Genomic DNA, 24,302 nt, shown 5'->3' on the forward strand with positions numbered 1-24,302 from the left:
CATACTTTATATACAAAACCCTAAAAGTCTCCACCAGAAACTATTAGAATTAATAAATGAATTTAGTAAAGTTGCTGGGTAAAACATAAATATACAGAAATCTGTTGCTTTTCTGTACATTAGTAATGAACATAAATAATGAACTGCATGAAAAATCATATCAGAAAGAAAAAATACCTAGGAGTAAACTTAACCAAGGAGATGAAAGAACTATATTTTGAAAAGTGTAAAACACTGATGAATGTAATCGAAAATGGTACAAAGAAGTGGAAAGATATTTTGTGTTTATAGATTGGAAGACTTAATATTGCTAAAGTGACCATATTATCTACAGATTTACTGTAATCTCTATCAAATTACCCATGGCATTTTTCACAGATCTAGAACAAATTATGCTAAAATTCATATAAAACCATGAAAGACCCAAAATAGCCAGAGCATTTTTGAGAAAAAAGGAACAAAGCTGGAAGCATCATTCTCCCTGACTTCAGTCTATACTACAAACCTATAGTAATCAAAACAGCTTGATACTGGCATAAAACCGGATATATAAATCAGTGGAATATAATTGAGACCCTAGAAATAAACCCACACACTTAGGTCAGTTAATTTACAACAAAGGAGGAAGAAAGATACAAAGGAGAAAAAACAGTCTTTTCAATCAGTGGTGCTGGGAAAACTAGACAGATAGGTACATATAAAAGAATGAATTATAACATTTTCATTGTACAGAAATAAACTCAAGATTATTAAAGACCTAAATGTAAGACCTGATGCGATAAAAATCCTAGAAGAGAACACAGGCAAAACACTCTTTGACATAAATCCTAGCAATGTTTTTTTTGGATCTGTCTCCTAAAGCAAAAGAAACAAAATACTTAAGTATACTTAAAACTCTTGCACAGCAAAGAAAACCATTGACAAAATAAGAAGACTGAATGGGAGAAAATGTTAGCAAATGATATGACTGATAAGAGGTTAATATTCAAAATACATAAACAATTCATACAACTCAATATCAAAAAAAAAAAAAAAGAAAAGAAAACCCAGATGAGCAGATATTTTTTCAAGGAAGATATACAGATGGTGAAGAGGCGCATGAAAAGGTGCTCAACATCACTAACCATCAGAGAAATGCAAATCAAGCCCACAGTGAGATATCACTTCACACCTGTGCAAATGGCTATCCTCAAAAAGTCTGTGAATAACAAATGGCTAGACTGTGCTTAGTGAAATAAGTCAGAGAAAGATACTGTATGTTATCACTTATATGTAGAATCTAAAAAATATATAAATGAATTTAACAAAACAGAAGCAGACACAACTATAGAGAATGGGTGGTAGGAAGAAATATTTAGTTATTACTCTATCAGAACCACTATCTATGAGGTTATTTTTATCATGATAGAAATTGTAACAAATTCTTTCTCACAGACTGGACTTACAGATGATCCAAATAGAAAATCATGTGAGAAATCAGCCTGAAAGTACTAGAGGGAGGATGGATCAGAGGGGATGGGGAAGGAGAAAGAGAAAGTAAAGAGAACGAGAGAGAGAGAGAGAGACAGACAGACAGACAGACAGACAGAGAAAGAATGGGGACAAGGGGAGGTTTTAGGCATCTATTAGGAAAAGCAGAAGAAAAATTCCTGGAGAATCAAGTTATTCTGCCCTTCTTAGAGCAAAAGACCAGAAATGGCATTCATCTATGGAACTAAAGGTCAAAGAGTGCATATAATCTGTACCAGTCAAGCAGCTAGAGGGAAATGGGGTTCTAATTCTCACATTTGGTCCAGTGGAAGGGAATGCTTTTCTCCTCTGAAACTGCTTTAACTCCACGTTTGTTGAAGCCGCACCTGCCTTTGTCTGAGTTCTCCAGAGCCCCTCTCCCTCTGCGTTTGTTTACTGTCTCTTCCTCTGCCGCCCACATGGCATTTTCCTTTACTTACAGGAGTCCTAAAGACCCGAAACAGCAGCAAGCAGATTAAAAATTAATAAAAGTCTCAGAGGGAGAGTACCAAGAGGCGGCTGGCTCTGTGATCGGCAATTTTTTGAGGTTCTTTAAATACCCAATTATTTTCAGGACCCCTACAGAACAGAAACTACGGGACATGGGAAATAGGTTTTCAGGCCAGAGGGAATATATTTTTAAGCAAAAATTCTTTTAACTTGGAGACGAGAAGAATTATGTTTTATAGTACTGCTCTTCATTGCCAACCCCTCTCCCCCAAATCTCTACCTATTCTTTTTCTCTCTTTTATAGTTTCAGGTGATGCACCCAGCAGGAGTGAGGAGGATTTATCTTCAGTGTAACGTCATTATTCTACAGTGTCTCTTCATTTGCCCAGGAGGTAAGGATGCTGTGTAGGGAAGAAAAAAAAAAAAGCAAAAACAAACAAACAAAAAAAGGCAGTAAATGAATTAAAATCAGGCCTGAGAATATTTGATGATATATTACATCCCAGCTCAAACAGGAAGAAAATTTAAATCCGATATGTCAAGGAATTGAGAAGCACACGTTTTTAGATTACTATGTTTCTTTGGATGAAAAACACTTTCTTAAAGAGCCTAATGAATGTACCAAGCCATAAGATGACCTCCAAATACTGTAAAAACAAATCTATAGGAAATATTTCTCTACCACTTTCATTTTGAATTTCCTAAAACCTATATTGTGGTTAGTAAAATATTTATGCATTGCACTCCAGAAACATATTATTTATGGTGCGCAATCAGGAAAGATTACATCTGATGACCACATTTTCATTTAGCCATGGGAAGGAACAAATTGTAGTTGAATTACAAACACGGAAACCAATCAGGCAGGGTGCAAATAATTTGTTCAGCCTGAGACAGGGTTGTCAGGAAGCAGCGCTGTAATGTGATTCAGAGGAGAATCTGTGTTATCATTACCTTCCAACAGGTTGTCAGAAATCAGCAGACTGAAAGGGAGTTTTCTGCAAAGGCAGAAAGATAAAACCAGGAAAGAAAAAAATTATAATTTTTTTTTTAAGAAATGTAGTGTTAATGGAATGCTGAATTATTAGCATTGCAGAAAGAAACAAATGTAAATTTTGGTACCTAGCAGAGTCAATTGACTATGACTTTTGTATACTGTGTGTGTTATTTTTCAATCAAATCTAATGTTCCTTTCCACCAGCAACGGTTAGCTTTAAAAATGCAGAAACCTCAGGAGATCTGAATTATGTGTTCAGAATTGTCTATTAGATCTTACTGTAAATCACTTAGCTGTATGAAACAAGACCTTTGTACACCATTCTCCTGCCATAAGAAAAAATTATTATGTATACATTCTTGCATGCTACAATTGTAAATTGGATGGTGAAATTGCTTAGGAGGGTAAAACTAGAGAATAAGGTAACTTAACTACAAAATAAATCCCACTTAACATTTACTGACCATGTATGGAGAACTTGAGTAAGGAAGAAATTACTTGGAACTCTGATTGGTTATGACTTACATGACTCATGCTTCCTCTTTCTCTTGCTTTGGTTTTTGTTTTGTTTTGTTCTTTTGCTTTTGTTAATTGTATTCTTTATTTTTGGTTCACCACAGTATGCTTCTCACCAGACAAAAACAAACCACATTTGTTAGTTGAAAAGAGATTACCCATAGGTGATAATATGTCAGTCTATTCCTCAAAAAGCCTTCCCTGATAGCTCTGTTGGTAAAGAATTCACCTGCAATGCAGGAGAACCGGGTTCAATTCCAAGGTTGGGAAGATCCCCTGGAAAAGGGATAAGCTACCCACTCCAGTATTCTTGGGCTTCCCCTGTGGCTCAGCTGGTAAAGAATCTGCCTGCAATGTTTGATCCCTCGGTTGAGAAGATCCCCTAGAGAAGGGAAAGGCTACCCACTCCAGTATTCTGACCTGAAGAATTCCATGGGCTGTATTGTCCGTGGGGTTGCAAAGAGTCGGAAATGACTGAGCTACTTTCACTTTTACTTCCATTGTTCAAAAAGTGTTGGTGGCTCCCTGTTGCCTATAATATCAAAAAAAATGTTTTCAGTGTAGCATTCAAGGACCTTCATAGTCTGTCCCCAAACTGCATGATAGAAAACATGGATAGTCTTGGAAGTCTGAATGTCAAGTCCTCACTACTGGACAATTGGATCAGATTCGGCGATATACTTTGTCTGCATCTAGGGACCAGCACAGAGTTTCTGTGAAGGATATGGCACATTCTACTCAGGTGTATTCTGACTGTGACATTAGCACCAAAGCAATAGCCTGAACTTCAGCTTCTGTCATTTTTATGATTAATCCTTCTTCTCTTTGTGTGTTTCCAGGTTATCAGGGAAGTCTGATTTTCTTTTCTCAGCGTCCCAAGCTTCTAGCTGCTTCCCAGTATACAATAAAAATTTCTGGACTCTTATTGCTGAATCTTGCCTCATTCTGTTCTAAGTTCACAAACTGCTTTTTCTTCTTGTAGCATGTCTTTTCCAATATGCTAGAGTTAGACTAGTAATTTAAATCAGGAAGAAAGGCCACACTCATGGCATAGGGCCATTCCCGAATTGAAACCTAACTTCCATATTTAGACTTTGGTAGTGGCATTTTGAAATCAGTAGGTATCTAAGGTATGCCACTGAGGACTGCAAAAGTTTTTTACCATAAAAAGCTTTTAGAAGAGTAAGTGCTTAATGGTGTTTAATAAGTGCTTTCTATTATCATTGATGTTGACTTATGAGCTCGAGACTCAGGCAGCACTTTTTCAAGGATAACCTTAAGATGATGGAGAGAGAAGGAAAAGTCCAAAGCATCAATAATTACAATACCTGGAGAAGAAAAATCCTTGTTTGGGATAACTCACTTGGCATCCTTACAAATATCAACTCTGAAACACAGGGTCAGTGGAGACTGAGGAATGAATGCATTTTTCTCCGTCCAGAAATATTTCCATGTCACCTGTCTCCAGAAAACCAGAATACTAGGAGAGAGATTAGACGGAACATCAGAAACTGGTGACTTAAGACTCAATATCCAGAAATTAATGATGAAAGAACATTACTGTGAAGCTCCTCTGGGATGAGGGGGAAGCCTTCAGAAGATTCTTGATGTGTTTCCCTTTATAAGAAAAAGGTAGAAGGGAAAGGAGGTAACACTTTGATCAGCTGGAAAAAAATAGTTTAGCAGTCATATCTTGCAAACACATCTAGCCTCTTCAATATAAGTGCATTACTAAGTGTCCACCAATGCTGATAAATTTAAATAAGACTAACCATGGTGATAAAAGGAGAGATATGTAAGTATGGGGAAGTGTGTATTACCTATTTGCTAAATTTAAGCAGTTTACCCAACATCTATAGATGTTTCAATGTAGAAAAATTATATTTTCAGGCTTCTTAGACATATTGATTGGGTATTTTTTTTTACTTTATTTTTTAAGTTATGAAACTATAGTAGCACATTTACAGGAGACTTGGAAAATACAGAACAAGGTCACATATACTTCCACTATATATTACAATTATTTTTTAAGTAGATAAATTAAGACATTAATTGGAGTTTCAATATCAAACTCTCAAATATTAGTAGAATGAAAATACAGAGAAATAGAAGGATATAGTAGACCTGAAAAGCACTGTGAACCAATTCAGCATAATCAAGATTTATATAATTTTCACACAGCAGTAGGATACAAATTCTATTCAAGTTCCCATAGACTGTAAACTAGGAGACACTGGAACATATCCAGAGACATAAAACAAGGGGCAAAAATATCGTGGTCTAAAAGTATTGAAATCATATAGAATCTGTTGATTGGTTATTTCAATCAAACTGTTATTGTCACAGATTTTTCCCTAAAGAATTGCCTGAAATTCTATTTCCTTTCTTTCTGTTCCCTCTGTCATTTTGTCATGCATTTAAGCAAACTCAAAGCATTTATCCTTATTTAAGGCAGCATTCTACATGTGTGAGGCATGCAGTTCTTCACCTGAGACCACTTTAAGGAAGAGTCATGGCTGCCAAAGTTACAGGTAATTCAGTTCTTCAAGAACTGATTCATAATGATCCTAGAAGGTCTCTTTAATCCCGGACTTTATGAAAACAACTAAAAGATTTCTTGGAAATGACTGAAACCTTACACACTTATCCACTTTATACCATATGTTTCCTATGTGCCCTGGAAGACAGTTAAACTCCAGCAATGTAAGAAGATGATAATACATCTTTCCTGGCTTCTAAAGGGTCGCAATTTGGTTGCACAGTTAGTGAAGTAAAGCTGAGACATGAACCTAGGATTTCTGAGGATAGATTTAGGGCTGTTTAGAATGAAAATAATTTCAACTAAATATTTGTCTTATGGAAATTTGGGGGAACCACCAGAACATCCATTCTGAACTCATATCAACATTAGGCTGTCATCAGAGAGTTTGGAATAATTCTTCTTGACCAGATGGCATAGATGGCATGCTTTGCTAGATGAAAGAATTCAGGTAGCCTATGTAACCCAACTACTTCGTGGCTAGTGCTACACAGAGTTGCATTAAAAAAAAAAAAAGTCCAGCAACTAAGAATAATTCAAAAGGAATATTTAGTGAAGTATGTCTCAAAAAAGGCAGTAGAAGCAGGAGTTTTAAAGGGGTAAATACTTTGAAGGGGTAAATTCTCTGAAGCTAGCAAATCTCCTTTAAAAATCCCCTTCTCCCATACCACTTCCTTTCAGTTTCTCTTTCACTCCATAGTTGTCACAAATCTCTTGTTTCCCCCACTACACACACCTCAAAAACACCCATCCTCCTCAGGCTTGCCTGTCTGGCTCAGGTCTTTTTTTTTTTTTTCTCTTTTCTTTTCTTTTGTGTTATCCTTTGTGTTTTGTCCTGATTCGTACATAAGTAAAGGAGAATTGACCTAACAAATAATACATTATTTGTTAATACGTCTCTGAAGAGGGAGAGAGAAGACAGCAAATGATTATACTCTGATGTCATTCCTTTTATCCCCTTCACACTCAGACTTTTAAAAATGGAGTTAATATTGCATCCCACACCTTCAGAAAGGTGCTAAAAGGCCCATCCTACTTTTTGACTCACATAAGAAATTGCTGTTCTGAGTCACCTAGAACATAGCTGTTAAGCTTGGGTGTACAATAGATTCACTGGGAGCTTACTAACGTCTTCCGTAGCAGCTGGTTTTCACAGAAAATATGAGCAAATAAGATCTCCCAGTATGGACTTCAGTAGTGTACTGAGAGGTGAATGGCACGTGAGAGAAAATTTTACTCACTTCCCTGTTTCTTAGGGACCCTTGAGCCACAAGTTAAATCTATTCTAAAGGGAAAATGGGTGGTGGACTTTTGTGATTAAAGCTTAAGAACAACCTGGACAGAATATAGATTGTTTTAATAATCATAATGCTTAAAGTGGCTGCTAACCAGCGGGGAAGGAAGATTCAACAGAGCAGTGAACAGTAACTATGAGAAGAAGGCATTTCATGTTTTTCCACCTTGCGGAATTGAAGTTGCTCTGTCAGCAGGCAAAATATTCTTCCCATACACCATTGTGCTTACAGTGTGTTTGTGTGTGTGTGAACATTTGACAAGATAAAACCTCTGCTATTTCTCTTCTTGAAAAGAAAAAGGCTATTTTCCTCTTTTATTTCAGCTGAATTTTACAAGTACTTTTCAAGGTTCAAAACAAGATATCAATTTTTGAGTGGAAATGCTGTAAATTCAGCGATTATTAGGGAATTGGACATCTTTAGAGTGACCACTTTCCAACCAGAAACACGTTAGTGCTCTCCTTTTATCAGACCTTCATTATATCTCTACACAATTGCTTTTTAGCTACATATTTCTTCACATTTGAGAATTCATTTATTCATTCATTAAAAATTGATTGAACATTTTCCACATGCTAAGCACTGTTTTAGAAACCGAAGATATGAAATTGAAGAGACTTGACATGATCCTTGCCCTGATGGAGCTTAAATCCTACCGAAAGGAGATAGCATAAAAGGAAAGAAAAGAGAGAGTTGTTTTTGATGGTCATGCCTAGGAATTTTATATATCTTTGTACAGAAAATGTGTATGTATATTTTGAATTATTTCCTTAGGATAGAATTTCGGAGGTTAAATTCTTATATCTAAGATTATGAACATGAATAAAGTTTAAACATTAGAATTCTTTATAGAAGTAACCAGTTGTGACTGGATGGCACTACAGGTTACATTTCTTCAAGCCTCAAAGAGCCTGCAGGATTTTCAGGGCAGAAAGTTGGAGAAGATGTAAAAGAATGGAAGTCACATTTGAAGAAAGGTGTTGGTAACGACTGGAGGTGATGGAATTTGATCAGAGATGTGGACTTAATGACGCCATATCGTCCAAGTTACAGAATCCTGAGATGGTCCTGCTCTGCCCTTCACATACCACACCCCTAAGAAATGCAACAATGTACCATACGATTTCCATACTCAGAAGAGGTTCAGAAATATTCTCTTGCTGCCTTAGCACCTGGAGGGCAACCCTATGGCCATAGTAACTCAACTTCACAGGGAACCCTCAGGGGGCCTGCAGAGACAGAAGCAAATTGAGAGGAAGAAGCTTCTGAAACACTGAGCAGAAGATAACACTGTACCATTTGTTTAGTAGTAATTAAGATTTGACCACGCTGTCCTGCACATTCAAGACCCCAAGATTAAAGTAACGTTAATGGATGTGCTCACACAACCTGGATCTCTGTCAGGATCACTGACTTAGCCTCTGACAACAGGTAAATCGCTCCTTGGAAATCAATAAATATTTCCATTCCAATGCTTATCAAAATGCTCCTGATATTTACTATGTTCTGATGTATTCACTTGATGCTACAGTAAATATTTGACAGATCATTAGAACTTCCTTAGAAATATGGGGAGTACCTGGAGTTGGCCACCATAACAAAGCCTGCTTTACCTATAATGCAATTCAGGTTTCCTGGGAAATCGACTCTGAAGCATCGATTTGTGTGCAGGAAATTCACTGGGTGATGCTGTTAGGGTGAATACCTGTGGCCAAGTGAAGGCAAACAGGCAAGTTGAAAGAGAAGTAGTTAGAACCTTAGCTGATTTCATAAGGAGGCAGTTGAGGGGTTCTGGAGCTGGGTGGCCCTACAGAGTTGTCCCACCCTGAAGCAAGGAGGATAGTCCTTTATACCTCTGCATTGACCTGTCATTGGAAGTCCACTGAGCTGGATAAGTGGGCTCTCTTCAGGTGGTGGCAGTGCTCAGAGAGGGGTGAAAGGAGAGTTGTCAGCAGTCAACATTCCTGGCATCTGGGGGATAATTTATTTCGGTCCTGAAGGGAGGGAGGTGGTGACATATTGCAGCATTCACTGCATACCTTAAAAAAGAGAAAGCTGCAAGTTTTCATTGCTTTACTCTTCCTTGAGTTTCACTCATGTCTATGAAGTTGACGCTACTTGTTCTGTCTTCTGCAGCCTCTGCTCCCAGGACTAGCCTTGAACCTATGGAATTTAAGATTCTACTCTTTAATTAAAACAAAGAACTATGAAAGTCCATTGTAGATGTTGATGTGATGTGATTTATGCCCAAGACTTTTTCAATCTCATTTTTTAGCACCCATAATTACTATTACTATTGTGGATGTTTGACCCCAAATGTTTTCCCCTGGGTTTTATAAATGCTGTCTCTGGTCCAAAATAATATAGTATGGAGAAAAGATATAAGAACCTGACCAGGGCTTCGATCCCATCTTTATCACTTATTGGCTCTGTAACACTGGCAATTCATTCACCCAATCATGGTTTTTTCAACTGTAAAATGCCATAATAATAATGATTTTAATAGTTAGCCCAGGATTTTATAAGATGACATCTGTGACCCAGATGAAAGCTTTCTAACCCTTGAGAAGCAGTGATAAAAATGAAAAATAATAATTATAACAGAATCCAGTATTTCCAAATGCTTCCTGCATACCTTATGCAGTACCAAGAGCTTTGTATTGGTTACCTATCTAATCTTCAAACAAAACCCATAGGATGTGGTTATTTAACCAAATCATTTAACAAGTGGATAAAAAAATATTTGAGAAATGATAAGTTACAAATCAATCAGAATGAATACAATTGAAACAGCTATCAGGATAGGCTGTTATATTTTTATATACCCACTTTACAGATAGGGATATTGAGACATAGAAACTTTAGTTGACCTAAGAACACATGGCCTGTAGGTGGCAGAGATGGGTTTAAATAGACTGACTTCCCAAACTATAACATTAAAGGTTGTTTTTTGTTGTTTGTTTGATACTATCTCCAAATCGCACGTTCTAGCTAGAGTTGCTTTAAACCTTTAATTTTATTACCCCAGGAGCCTTAAGCCTTCCTGATCTCTCAGTATAGCTCTGATCCAACAGATACATCCATCAAAGTTATTTTCTTTCTAAAAACAGCCAGACCTTTCACCAAATACAACTGCCAAGGTTTATTGGACTGAAGGATAATGTTGTGAGTCACTCTGAGCCAAAGTGATTTTTGTAATTATATGAGATAATAGTAACTATTAAGAGTGATTTTGGTAAAAGCAAGCTAAAAATTTAGTTTATTTAAATAGTTCAATCAGGAGTGACATTTGAATCCAGATTTTGGAAGAAAGTGACTCTGAGGGTCTACAAAAGAGTGAGGGTGACCTAAGTGACAAAGAAACCTTCAATAATAAAATGACGTGAAATACTATAACCTTGTCAATTCCATTGCACACAGGCTTTTTGACAATGATGGAACCAGAAATTAACACAAAAGGTTGTTCCCTGAGGCAAAATAGATTGATTCAGTTTCAGAAAGCAAAACAGAGCATCATGATGGAGGCATTGGGTAAACAGAGAAAAATGCCCTTTTTTTTTATTATTTTAACTGAAAGAAACACAAAAACTGGAATTCCTAGAGAAGCAGTCCCTGGAAACCACAGATGGCATCTCTACAGCCACTCTAAGATACTTGTGCCAGTTATTCTGGAGTAGAATTGTGGTGTGTGTGTGTGTGTGTGTGTGTGTGTGTAGTGTGTGGTATTTATATGGTGTTTGGTATGTATGTACCTATGTGTATAGATGTATGTAGTTTGGTCGTAGTAGTGATGGAAGATGTGAAAGTATGTTAAATAAGTAAGTTAAACTTACTTGAACACATTCATATATACAAATACATATCACAAAGTCACACGTGAAAGACTGAATCCTTGAATCCATATATGTTCATGACTCCTTCTGTGGCAAATTCCACTATATATGTAAACTTTCACCTTCACTTCCCTCTGTGTCTAAATCCAAGCACTTGCTGCATTTTCTTTGCCTGCTTTGACCTTGCCCACTTGTGCCTCTGACCTCCCTCACTCAACATTTTATCTCCTGCTCATGCCTTTTCTGTCTCCTGAGAAACCTGAGTACAAACCATAGGAATCCCACTGATGCTATAGATACAGGCTGGCTTCCATGATGCAGAGTTAAGACATACAGAGAGAGGATTGGGGGATAGTGTAAACAAAAAATATTCAGCCGATCTACCACATGCCAGATCTGTGATATGTACTAAAAACACACAGATGTGTGAGGCATCCTTGTCTTCAGGGAGCTTACAGTCTAGTGAGAGAGAATTGAATCATCCTGTAGAATGTGTAATGAGAGCTGTAAGAAGTGATTGTCATGGAAACACAGAGGAGCCCACCAGGCAGAATAGAGGTTAGGCATTGGCACTGATGAGTGGCCAAATGCAGTGAAATGCTAGATCTGAGCCTTAGAGGAGCTCATCAAGCAAAGGGAGCTGGTGCAGCAGGGATGAAGGTGCAGTTTGCCCCGCTGAGAGAATGCTATAAGCCAAGGCCTCAAACAATCTGTTTGGTGTTTTATCAATAAAGTCACAAACCATGGGTCTTAGTCTTAGAGTGGTGAGGTCTGACAAACATGAAATCCATGACATCAAAGCCAATTTTAAAATAATGTAAGTTATCTGCTTATATCTCTTGAATACCATGGGGAAGCCTCATGCTGCAACTCAATAGTTTCCAGAAAAATATGCATTTTTTTCTCTCACCTTTAAGACTCACAACGCGGGTGTTCCAAAACCAGTCCTAAACAAACAAAAATAAAGAAAAGAAAAATCATCCCATCTGTATTAAGTAGGATACTTTCCATTACAGATGGTCCAAACCAACTCCTTCTCCCTCAGATGAAGGGGAATTAATTAGCTCCTATTCCCTGGTGGCTCAGCTGGTAAAGAGTCTGCCCACAATGTAGGAAACCTGAGTTTGATCGCTGGTTTGGGAAGAGCCGCTGGATAAGGGAACAGCTACCCACTCCAGTATTCTGACTTGGAGAATTCCATGGACTGTATAGTCCACGGGGTTGCAAAGAGTCAGACTCGACTGAATGATGTTCACTTTCGTAACTGACGTACCAGGACCCAGATGAATTAGACAGATTGAGTGCTATCCTCATGACCCTCTCTGTGCTGGTTCCGTTCCCAGGTGGCCTCTCACCTTAGAATGGTGAGATGGAGTGGTTGTTCTAGGCTTCAGCTCCCCAGTTTGGATCCAAATGACAGAGACCATTTTCCTGAAGCTGTTCAGAGAGCTGGGATTTCTCAACCATCTGACTCATGTCATGTGTTTATCTCTGAATCACTGTAGATAAGCAGATAAGCTTACTTTCCAAGTAAGGATTTCAACCCTACCTGAACCACATAAAATGGGAACCAGGAATGATTCACCTACAAAAAAGTTTGGACATATTTTTCTGAAGAAGTGGGAGGTATACTATCAGTTTCACCACAATAGTCAAACTCTACAGCCAGTTGTTATTTATTTTATCCTCACTTAATTCCCAATTAACTATTATTAAATCTAAAATTTGGCTTGGAAAACCTGACACTTCTGGTGGGAGGGATGCAGATGTGGACTCAGTCCTGTAATAACTTTGATCTTATCAAATACACTATTTCATTCCATTATTGCAGCCACACTCTGACCATAGCACTGTTTCCCAAGTTTTGTAGATGAGGCAAATAATTTTAAGAAATAAAGCAAGAGGCCTAATGTCTATGCCCAAACCACTAATGTTGAAGAAGCTGAAATTGAAGAAGACCTACAAGACCTTCTAGAACTAACACCCAGAAGAGATATCCTTTTCATCATAGAAGACTGGAATGCAAAAGTCAGAACTCAAGAAATACCTGGAGTAACAGGCAAATTTGGCCTTGGAGTACAGAACGAAGCTGGGCAAAGGCTAATAGAGTTTTGGCAAGAGAATGCACTGGTCATAGCAAACACTCTCTTCCAACAACGTAAGAGAAGACTGTACACATGGACATCACCAGATGGTCAATAGCAAAATCAGATTAATTATATTCTTTGCAGCCAAAGATGGAAAAGCTCTATACAGTCAGCAAAAACAAGACTGGGAGCTGACTGTGGCTCAGATCATGAACTCCTTATTGCCAGATTTAGACTTAAATTGAAGAAAGTAGGAAAAACCACTAGACCATTCAAGTACGACCTAAATCAAATCCCTTATGACTATACAGTGGAAGTGAGAAATAGATTCAAGGGATTAGATATGATAGACAGAGTGCCTGAAAAACTATGGGTGGAGGTTCGTGACTTTGTACAGGAGGCAGTGATCAAGACCATCCCCAAGCAAAAGAAATGCAAAAAGGCAAAATGTTTGTCTGAGGAGGCTTTACAAATGGTTGAGAAAAGAAGAGAAGCTAAAGACAAAGGAGAAAAGATATAAGCATCTGAATGCTGAGTTCCAAAGAATAGCAAGGAGAGACAAGAAAGTCTTCCTCAGTGATCAATGTAAAAAAATAGAGAAAAACAGTAGAATGTGAAAGACCAGAGATCTCTTCAAGAAAATTAGAAGTACCAAGTGAATATTTCATGCAAAGATGGGCACAGTAAAGGACAGAAATTGCATGGAGTTAAAAGGAGAAGGCTGGAGAAGGCAATGGCACCCCACTCCAGTACTCTTGCCTGGAAAATCCCATGGATGGAGGAGCCTGGAAGGCTGCAGTCCATGGGGTCGCTGAGGGTTGGACATGACTGAGCGACTTCACTTTCACTTTTCACTTTCATGCATTGGAGAAGGAAATGGCAACCCACTCCAGTGTTCTTGCCTGGAGAATCCCAGGGATGGGGGAGCCTGGTGGGCTGCCATCTATGGGGTTGCACAGAGTCAGACATGACTGAAGTGACTTAGCAGCAGCAGCAGCAACAGAAGCAGAAGATATTAAGAAGAGGTGGCAAGAATACACAGAAGAACTATACAAAAACAATCTTAATGACCTAGATAACCATGATGGTGTGATCACTCACCTAGAGCTAGACATCCTGGAATGCAAAGTCAAATGGGCTTTATGAAGCATCACTATGAACAAAGCTAGTGGAGGTGATGGAATTCAAGTTCAGCTATTTCAAATCCTAAAAGATTTGAAGTTAAAGTGCTGCACTCAATATGCCAGCAAATCTGGAAAACTCAGCAGTGGACACAGGACTGGAAAAGATCAGTTTTCATTTCAATCCCAAAGAAGGGCAATGCCAAAGAATGTTCAAACTACTTCATGATTGCACTCATCTCACACGCTAGCAAATTAATGCTCAAAATTCTCCAAGCCGGGCTTCAACAATACATGAACCATGAACTTCCAAATGTTCAAGCTGGATTTAGAAAAGGCAGAGGAAGCAGAGATCAAATTTCCAACATCTGTTGGATCATAGAAAAAGCAAGAGAATTCCAGAAAAACATCTACTTCTGCTTTATTGATTATGCCAAAGCCTTTGATTGTGTGGATCACAACAAACTGTGGAAAATTCTTTAAGAGATGGGAATACCAGATCACCTGACCTGCCTCCTAAGAAATCTGTATTCAGGTCAAGAAGCAACAGTTAGAACTAGACATGTAACTATACACTGGTTCCAAATTGGGAAAGGAATACATTAAGGTTGTATAATGTCACCCTGCTTATTTAACTTCTGCGCTGAGTACATCATGTGAAATGCTGGGCTGAATGAAGCACAAGCTATAGTCATGATTTCCAAGAGAAATATCAATAACCTCAGATATGCAGATGACACCACCCTTATGGCAGAAAGTGAAGAGGAACTCAAGAGCTTCTTGATGAAAGTGAAAGAGGAGAGTGAAAAAGTTGGCTTAAAACTCAACATTCAGAAAACTAAGATCATGGCATCTGGTCCCATCACTTCATGCAAATAGATGGAGAATCAGTGTAAACAGTGAGAGATTTTATTTTCTTGGGCTCCAAAATCACCACAAATGGTGACTGCAGCCATGAAATAAAAAGACACTTGCTCCTTGGAGGAAAAGCTATGACCAACATAGACAGCATATTAAAAAGCAGAGACAATATTTTGCCGACAAATGTCCATCTAGCCAAAGCTCTGGTTTTTCCAGTCATCATGTATGGATGTGAGAGTTGGACTATAAAGAAAGCTAAGCACTGAAGAATTGATGCTTTTGAACTGTGGTGTTGGAGAAGACTCTTGAGAGTCCCTTGACTGCAAGAAGTTCAAACCAGTCAGTCCTAAAGGAAATCCATCCTTAATATTCATTGGAAGGACTAATGCTGAAGCTGAAGCTCCAATACTTTGGCAACCCAATGTGAAGACCTGACTCATTGGAAAAGACCCTGATGTTGGGCGAGAATGAAGACGGGAGGAGAAGGGGATGGCAGAGGATGAGGTGGTTGGATGGCATCACCAGCTGGATAGACATGAGTTTGAGCAAGCTCCAGGAGTTGGTGATGGACACGGAAGCCTGGAGTGCTGCAGTCCATGGGGTCACAAAGAATCAGATATGACAGAGTGACTGAACTGAACTGAAACGTCTATGAGATTACATAGAAGGAACTCCAAGCTTAGATTTCTATTTTCAGAAGCAATGCTTTTTCTACCATGTCAAGCTGATAGAAGATTTCCTTTCTCTATCTTTCTACCTTCTATTTCTTTGTCTCTACCTGCCTTGGTTTACAGTAAGCTAAGACCTAAATTTTTTGTCCTGTTCTTCAAATACAACAATCAAGTCTTGGCTTCACACTAAATTTACATTTCTTGTTTTCAGAATCAAGGAACACCAACAAATAAAAGATAACATCATTTTAAAACACCACCTAGAAAATACTACTAATAACTAACATTAAGTAGTATTCAATTTGGGCTTCCCCAGTGGCTCTGTGATAAAGAATCTTCCTGCCAATGAAGGAGATATGGATTTGATCCCTGGGTTGGAATGGTCCCCTAGAGAAGGAAATGGCAACCCATGCCAGAATTCTTGCCTAGGAAATTCTATGGCTAGAGGAGCCTGGGGAGCTACAGTCCATGGGGTCACCAAAGAGTCAGACACAACTTAGTGACTAAACAACAAATATTCATTTTATCTCTACATACAGATATAACAATGAGAATAAAGACTATTATTATTTTATATTCTTCATGCTTTTAAATACTCCCATTATGGGTTATTTTGCATACTATTTAAAATAAATTGATATTTTCACTTTTCTTTTAATTTAGCAAAAGGGAAGGAAACTGCTTTGACACTTAAAGATATTTCTCAACTTCAGACAAAGCTCTATTTATTACCATATATATATATACATTTATATATGAAAATCAGTCATGTCCAGCTCTTTGCAACCCAGGTACTGTAGCCTGCCAGACTCCTCTGTCCATCGAATTCTCCAGGCCAGAATACTGGAATGCAGAGTAGGTAGCCTTTCCCTTCTCCAGGGGAATCTTCCCAACCCAGGGATCGAACCCAGGTCTCCTGTACTGCAGTTAGATTCTTTACTGTTTGAGGCTTACAAGTCTTTAAACGCCTTTTGGTTGACAAGATTTCATCAGTTTTTACTCAGGAAGGCTCATGTTTGAGAATATTTGCCTGTTGCTTTGCATTTGATGTATTATTTGGCTGTGTTTAATTTTCTTTAGAATTGTATACACTTAGCTCCATTGTCCTCTGACACTAATTGGTGACCCAGAGAACTTCAGGGGTAAGTCTGATTTTCCTCCTTGTTTGCACCTTTGTCATCATGCCTGGATGCCTAGCAGGTCTATCTTGTGTAAGTCGTTATTTCTGGGAACAAGCACTATTATTTTGTTCTGAATATTCAGTTCCTCCTTTCTTTGAAGTTCTCTGTTTTACAAATTTTCCTATGATTTAATGCCACCTAGTCTGAGTCTCTAAGAGTTTCTCTCGTTTCAAAAACAATCACCCTGATACAACATAGCTTTGTTTTGTCACAAATGTCAATTATCTAATATTTATCTGTTTCTTTTTGTTTCTAATGTATCTATCAGTTCCATATTGATATTGTTTTATTATCCATCTTTTTATATAATTATCTTCTTTAGGCATTTTCAATAAAATATTAAATATGTAGAATACATATTGAATATATATATTTGAAGACATATTCTTGTTTGGCATATTTTTCTCAGACTGAATTCATCTGTTTTTTTTATGTCATGTTCATTCCTTGGGTGCATATTTGAATATGTGTTTAGCTATAGTTATTTTGTTTTAAAAGTCATGTCATTTTGAGGATCAGTTTTCTCAAATCTGCCATGATCATCCTGGCTTTCCATTGAACTCCTAAGTTATTGGGAATCTATTTGTCTTCTTGTAGAAATATACTGCAGTTAGATTATTCTAGTGAAAGGGAGGGGGCAATCTCTGTGAGGCTTTAGTTCTATCTTTGTTGGAGTGTTGCTTTGTTTTCTGATATATTTTCAAATTCCCTATATCATTCATATCCCATAGCAGGAAGAATATATCTCATTCCCATGTTTGGATATTCTGAAGGTTTAACTATTAGCCCTGTTCATTGGAGTGGACTGCCATTTCCTTCTCCAGGGGATCTTCCCAACCCAGGGATCAAACTCGGTCTCCCACATTGTAGACAGACGCTTTACCATCTGAGCCACCAGGGAAGTCATCCCTGTTCATAATGGATCTCTAAAAAAAAACATATGTATATATACATAAACATGTATCTATATGTTTTTAATCCTACAGATTTGAAACATATTTCCTTGATGTGCCTATTAATAATTTCAGATTAGGGTATATTGATGAGACATCTCAGAATTTTACTGACTTTGCCTGTGTTCCTGTACCATACTTTTAAGCCCCAGAATTGAGAGCAGGAGCTGTCAAAAATACTTGGTGCCCTCTTTGGCAGTCACTTCTACTCTTTGTGAGTCTAATAATATATTTAGTTTCTTGCTTACGTGCTGCTGGTGGATTTTTTTTTTTTTTGCTGACACTTTTTATTTTGTTGCTGGTGGTTGTGTTAGGTAATTGAAACTAAAACGTGTGACCCAGATTTACTCTGCCATCTAACCTACAGGTTTTCAGAGCTAAATTTCATGCTTACTTGTAGTAATCATCTCAGTTCTTGTTCATGGCAAACCTATGCCCCAGCTTCATCTATGTGGTGTTGAATCATCACAGTCCTCATCACCATTCTTATCACCATCAAATTCCATATATATTTTAAATCAAACTTGCCTCAAATAACTGTAGGAACATGGAACTGTAGAAGGTAAGAGGGAAAACAGATATTATCTAGTTAGGTCCTTCCAGTTTGCAGTTGAAGAAAATTGACCCAGACAAATTAAGCGAAAGTGGCATTCACACAGCTGACTATTTTCCAAGGAAGTTCTAGATTATGAATGAGGCCATATTGGTATAACAGAAGGAGGACCGCTTTGGAGACAGATAAACTTATGTTTGCATCTCACCTCTGCCACATACAAGTATATGAACTTAAGTTATTTCATCTCCATTTATCTCATTCTTCTCATCTGTGAAAACCTTAGAGAGTTTTGAGAAAGATTTAGGGGAGTGATGATACAAAGTGTTTAGCACTGTATTTTATATAGTAAGCTCTTAATAAATGGTGATAAGCATTATTATTGAGTGAGTTTGTAGAACTAATTACTGGCTGTACTAACAAAACATTACTGTGAAAGAAACAATCTCATAATTCAATGGTTAAAATGACAGTAATTCCTCATTTGCCCTGAGTGTGTGGATTAGAAAGAAGTTGAGTGATCTAGACTGGGCTCAGTTAGTTCTTCTATCCTTGGCTGGGCTGCTCTACCTGTGTGTGGCCTACTGGGGTTTAGTTGATCTTGGGTTGGGGGGGGGGAGTCTTAGCTAGCCTGTTCTGCTTTTCTTGGATGGGTTCACTCACACGCATTTAGCTTTCTGGAGGTTGGATGATTATGACTAGGCCCAGCTCAGGGTGGTTCTGTTTTATGTGTCTCTCATTGTCTCCTGAGACCAAGGAGCTAGTCCAGGCACAAAGTTCTCATGGCTGCAGCAGAGAAATAAGAGAGTAAGCAAAAGTATGTGAGCTTCTTCGGGCCCCGGCTCAAAACCAGAACTCCTACCTAATGCTTTTGGCCAAAGTCAGTCTCACAGGTTAAGCCAAAGTCAAGAGACTAGAGTATGAAACAGGATAAGACAAAGAATTGTTATACAAAACACAATCCATTGTTAAGACCAAGTGAGGTCTAGAATGCTGCAGAGAGACAGACATAAAGCTTGAGCTGTGGAATCAGACTGACCAAGATTTAAGGCCTAGATTACCTAGTACACAAATGATCTCTGTGACTTTGGTCAAGTTATTTAATTCTTATTAAAATCATTTTCTTAATCTGGAAAATGGAGAAAAACACTTGCCATGCAATTTTGTGAGCTCAGAAAGAATTTATTGCATTGTTTGGCACATGATATTTAATAGTTGCTATTGGTAGTATTACTTCCTACTTTCAGTCTTGGGTTCTTCCCTTTATACAATATCAGGATGTGTTATTATTTTAAAACTTAAAAAAATACTTCTCTCTCCATGTTAACAAATGCTTATTTATTTTCATCTTAAGAGGAAAAATAGTTGCTAATGCTTCTTATTGATGTTTTCCTCTACTAAATGCAAACAAGTAAATACTGACCCTAATGAAAGCACGTTTAATGGAAAATTCAGTTTGATTTATTTGCTAATTAGCACCAATTAGACTTTGAAGGGACAGGTGAATGATGCTTTCATACAAATATTTGAATGTGATACAGCCCATCAGGTTTACAGAAAAGAGTTAGTGCCAGAAAGTCAAAACTGATGAAATGTGTCCTGTTTAAGAGAATTCACTGGGAGCATGAGGTAGCACGTGTGCTTGCATAATGTGGAGGTCAAGAGAATGCTGCACAGGGGCAAACAGAAAGATGAGATGAATGGTTGGAAAATACCATTAATCAGAAGAGGAAGTTGGCATTCTGCATTATGAATCTATTAGCAGTTTAACTAAGTCATCTCCAGGATTCTGTAATTCAGTGGGATTTACCCAGCACTTTGCTTTTGGAAGGCTTCCCTGGTAGCTCAGCTGGCAAAGAATTTGCCTGCTCTGGTTCGATTCCTGGGTCAGGAAAATCCCCTGGAGAAGGGATAGACTGCCCACTCCAGTATTCTTGGGCTTCCCTGGTGGCTCAGCTGGTAAAAAAAAAATCTGTCTGTAATGTGGGAGACCTGGGTTCAATCCCTGGGTTGGGAAGATCCCCTGGAGAAGGAAAGGGCTACCCACTCCAGTGTTCTGGCCTGGAGAATTCATGGACTCTACAGTCCATGGGGTCACAGAGAGTAGGATGCTACTTTCACTTTCAGACAAAAGTAATGAAAACCTCTTTCTTGAAGAAGGAAATGGCAACCCATTCCAGTATTCTTGCCTGGAAAAACCCATGGACAGAGGAGCATGATAGGCTACAGTCCATGGGGTCACAAAGAGTCGGACACAACTGAGTGACTTCACTTCACTTTTGCTTTTGGAAGGAATTCAATGCAATTCAGTTAATGTTTCTTGAGAGTGTTTCCTATACCCACCATTGGAGATAAAAAGGAGGAGCCAGAGAGCATGTCTGTTCTCAAGTAACAGTCAATCTAGCGGAGGCATCAATCACATATACAAAGTAATAATAACCAAGAGCTGTGGAGGCACAGAAAAATATAAATGAATCTGAGTGTATTTTTTTTTTATAGTTTAATGTATTTTAATAGCAAACTTACAGGAACAGCACAGAAGACAGACAACATTAAAAACATGTGCTTGCATGTAGGACAACTCAGTTAGAAAAGTATAGTGAATGGATGGAATCTACTGCATGATAAAAATGCTACAAACACCATTTAGTTGCAGTCAATAAGAAATTTACTTGTTTTAAAAAAATCCAAATGCTGGCATTGTCCAGAAAAATTTAACAGGTTTATTTATAATTGTTATGAAGTTGAACTGCTGAAACTTGTTCACTGAAACATTTTGACTTTCATTAATGCTTTATGTCCCCGCATTTATATTAAAAATTCACACACAAATGAAAATGGAAAAACTGCCAATACCTGATTTCTGTCCCCTATTTTCCACTTGCAATCATATACTTAGGTACCTTTTGACCCCATGGAAAAAAAATATCTAACGTTCAGAACTACCAATAACAGGAAGAAGAGTTTTTTTTTTTTTTTAAAGAATGAAATGTTTCCCATCATAGTGGATTCTTAAGCACGTTCTCCATGTATGCGGCGTGCTAGCTGGATGTCTTTTGGCATAATTGTTACACATTTGGCATGGATAGCACACAGGTTGGTGTCTTCAAAAAGGCCAACCAGATAGGCCTCACTTGCCTCCTGCAAAGCACCAATAGCTGCACTCTGGAAGCACAGATCTGTTTTGAAGTCCTGAGCAATTTCCCGCACCAGACGCTGGAAGGGAAGTTTGCGAATCAGAAGTTCAGTGGACTTCTGATAACGTCTAATTTCACGGAGTGCCACAGTACCAGGCCTGTAACGATGAGGTTTCTTCACCCCTCCAGTAGAGGGCGCACTCTTGCGAGCGGCTTTTGTAGCGAGTTGCTTCCTCGGTGCTTTACCACCGGTCGATTTGCGGGCAGTCTGCTTTGTACGAGCCATGGTATAGAGACCTCCTTACTTACCCCCCTTCTCCTTCGGCTGGAGCTCGGCAAGCTAGAGGCGGCGCTGGCGTTGGAGAGCGATGGCGGCGTGGCGGCGGCTGCGAACACAATTGAATCTGAGTGTATTTAAATTGAGTACTGATTAGTGAAGATGATTTTGACAGATTTGGAAAGGAGGGTAAAGTTATAATTTAATCAAATTAATATCAAACTAGTCCATCCTAAAGGAAATCAGTCCTGAATATCCACTGGAATATTTATTCATCCAGCGTAAGCTGAAACTCCAATACTTTGGCCACCTAATATGAAGAACTGACTCATTGGAAAAGACCCTGATGCTGGGAGAGATTGAAAGCAGGAGGGGAAGGGGACAACAGAAGATGAGAAGGTTGGATGGCATCACTGACTCAATAGACATTAGTTTGAGCTTGCTCCAAGAGTTGGTGATGGACAGAGAAGTAAGCCTGGTGTGCTGCAGTCCATGGGGTCACAAAGAGTGTGTGTGAGCAACTGAACTGAGCAACTGAACTGAACGGAACTGAAATTAATATGAGATTTCTGGCTCTTCCAAGGGATAAGGGGAGAGACAGGTTATAGAACATCCACAGCAGAAAGATGCATAGTTCAGGTTGTATTAAAACACTTTGCTTGGCATGAACTGAAACTGTTAAGCACTGCACTGAGAGACTTTGTCCTTTTCTCTCTCGCACTTCTAGTGAGCTTGGTACAATGCAGGATCTTGGGCACCAAAGAAATTGATGTTCTCTGATTTTTTTGAGGCAGTGAACTCACCCATGATGAGCTGCGTTCTAAAGGATAACTGATAACTGAATCGGGACTGAGAACTAGCCCCCTGATAATATGGTACTTGCTTTCACTGAGCTTGCATTCCAATGAGTGTAGCAGACACTAACTAAACAAACAGAAAAGATAAAAGCAGATGGCAATAAATGCACTGAACGAAAAAGGGGCACTGGGGAGAACTCGGAAAGGACTCTTCAAAGGGTTGAGATAAAAGGAATGTGAAAATCAAGGAGAAAGACATTCTTGGCAGAAGGGAGAGTAGATACAAGAATATAAGCATTCTGAGGTAAGAAACTGACATGTTGAAGAACCAGAATGCAAACCAGTGAATATAGTGGTTCAACTTGTGGAATGAGATGAAACTGAAGAGGTGGCAGGAGAAAGGTCAAGTGAGCTTTGTAGGTCATGGCGGCAAGTTTGGGTTTTATCAGAGGAAGCCATTGAATTATTTTAAGCACGGTTATAATATATTCTGTTTTTAGAGTTTAAAGACAAATTTAGCTGCTGTGTAGCAAATAGTGGGACAGGCTATCTGTTGTCAACTGAGTGCCACCACCATGTCCTTTAGGGCTCCTGATTCTGTTTCTCAGCATCACCTCCCATGTTTGATCCTGGGCTACATTTTGCCAAGGAATGCAAAATATGTGATATCTGTAAAGTGGAGGTGAATTAGAAGCTTTGTTCTCTAGAGGTGAAGGCAGCAGACGAATGTGCACATGTGGGCATCACAGAACTCCCAGCCAAGTCCTGAAAACTACCCATTTCATGGCTATTGATTAAGACTCTTGGGGAGCTTCTCAGACTTTCCCAGAATGATGACAACTTTTAGACAAGCTTAGAAAACCCACCAGATTTTGTCCAACAGGCTGAGGTCTTCAGTGTTGTCTTCTCTGACCTTCAGCTTCCATTTCTCTGGCATCTGCCCCCACTCTACAGCTCTTTCAACAATCCCATAAACTCCTACACTATGTTAAACTCTTTGTTTCTGGAATGCATAGTTTCTATTTAGCAACTGATAGAAAAAAAAATTGGAAAGTATTAGAGCTATGAGAGGGCACAATTAGGACACTACAGAGTACTGGAGAAAAATGATGGACTTGAGATATACATGGTAGAAGCACAGAAAACATTACATATGGATTGTTTGGGACAAAGAAGTAAAGAAGGAATGGAGGATGTCTTCTATGTTATTAGCTTGATTAGGGTGCCACTTAATGAGATGAGAAAGTTTAGTATTGAACAGATTATACAGACATATATCCTAAAAAAACCTTGAAGAGGGAAATAGCTGGCCAAGACCAAGAACTTTCTAGAATGGCATTATGGCTCTAGGATCATTAGGGATGTAGGGGACTTTGGGGGCAAAGAGTCAGTCAGGGGAAGATATATTTTTACTTTTTTATGTTCACTAAAGGAAAAGAATTGATAAGTTGGCTTGATGAATCTCAGGAGCAAGTCCCTTGTAGCAGGAAGAGTATTTTTTCTTGAGTCGAAGAGAGCTGAGTTC

At 38.5% G+C, this 24,302-nt stretch overlaps 1 protein-coding gene across 1 annotated transcript; it reads right to left on the bottom strand.

Annotated features, from left to right (window-relative positions):
• Positions 1–21,051: 21,051 nt before the first annotated feature.
• LOC138446188 (histone H3.3A-like) lies at positions 21,052–22,100 on the bottom strand. The gene has a single exon (XM_069601008.1). It carries the CDS (start codon positions 21,987–21,989, stop codon positions 21,579–21,581), a length of 411 nt encoding a protein of 136 aa, XP_069457109.1. The 5' UTR covers positions 21,990–22,100; the 3' UTR covers positions 21,052–21,578.
• Between the last annotated feature and the right edge of the window lie 2,202 nt (positions 22,101–24,302).

The sequence above is a fragment of the Ovis canadensis genome, chromosome 9 (assembly GCF_042477335.2).
Source record: "Ovis canadensis isolate MfBH-ARS-UI-01 breed Bighorn chromosome 9, ARS-UI_OviCan_v2, whole genome shotgun sequence".
In the NCBI taxonomy this organism is placed as follows: Eukaryota; Metazoa; Chordata; class Mammalia; order Artiodactyla; family Bovidae; genus Ovis; species Ovis canadensis.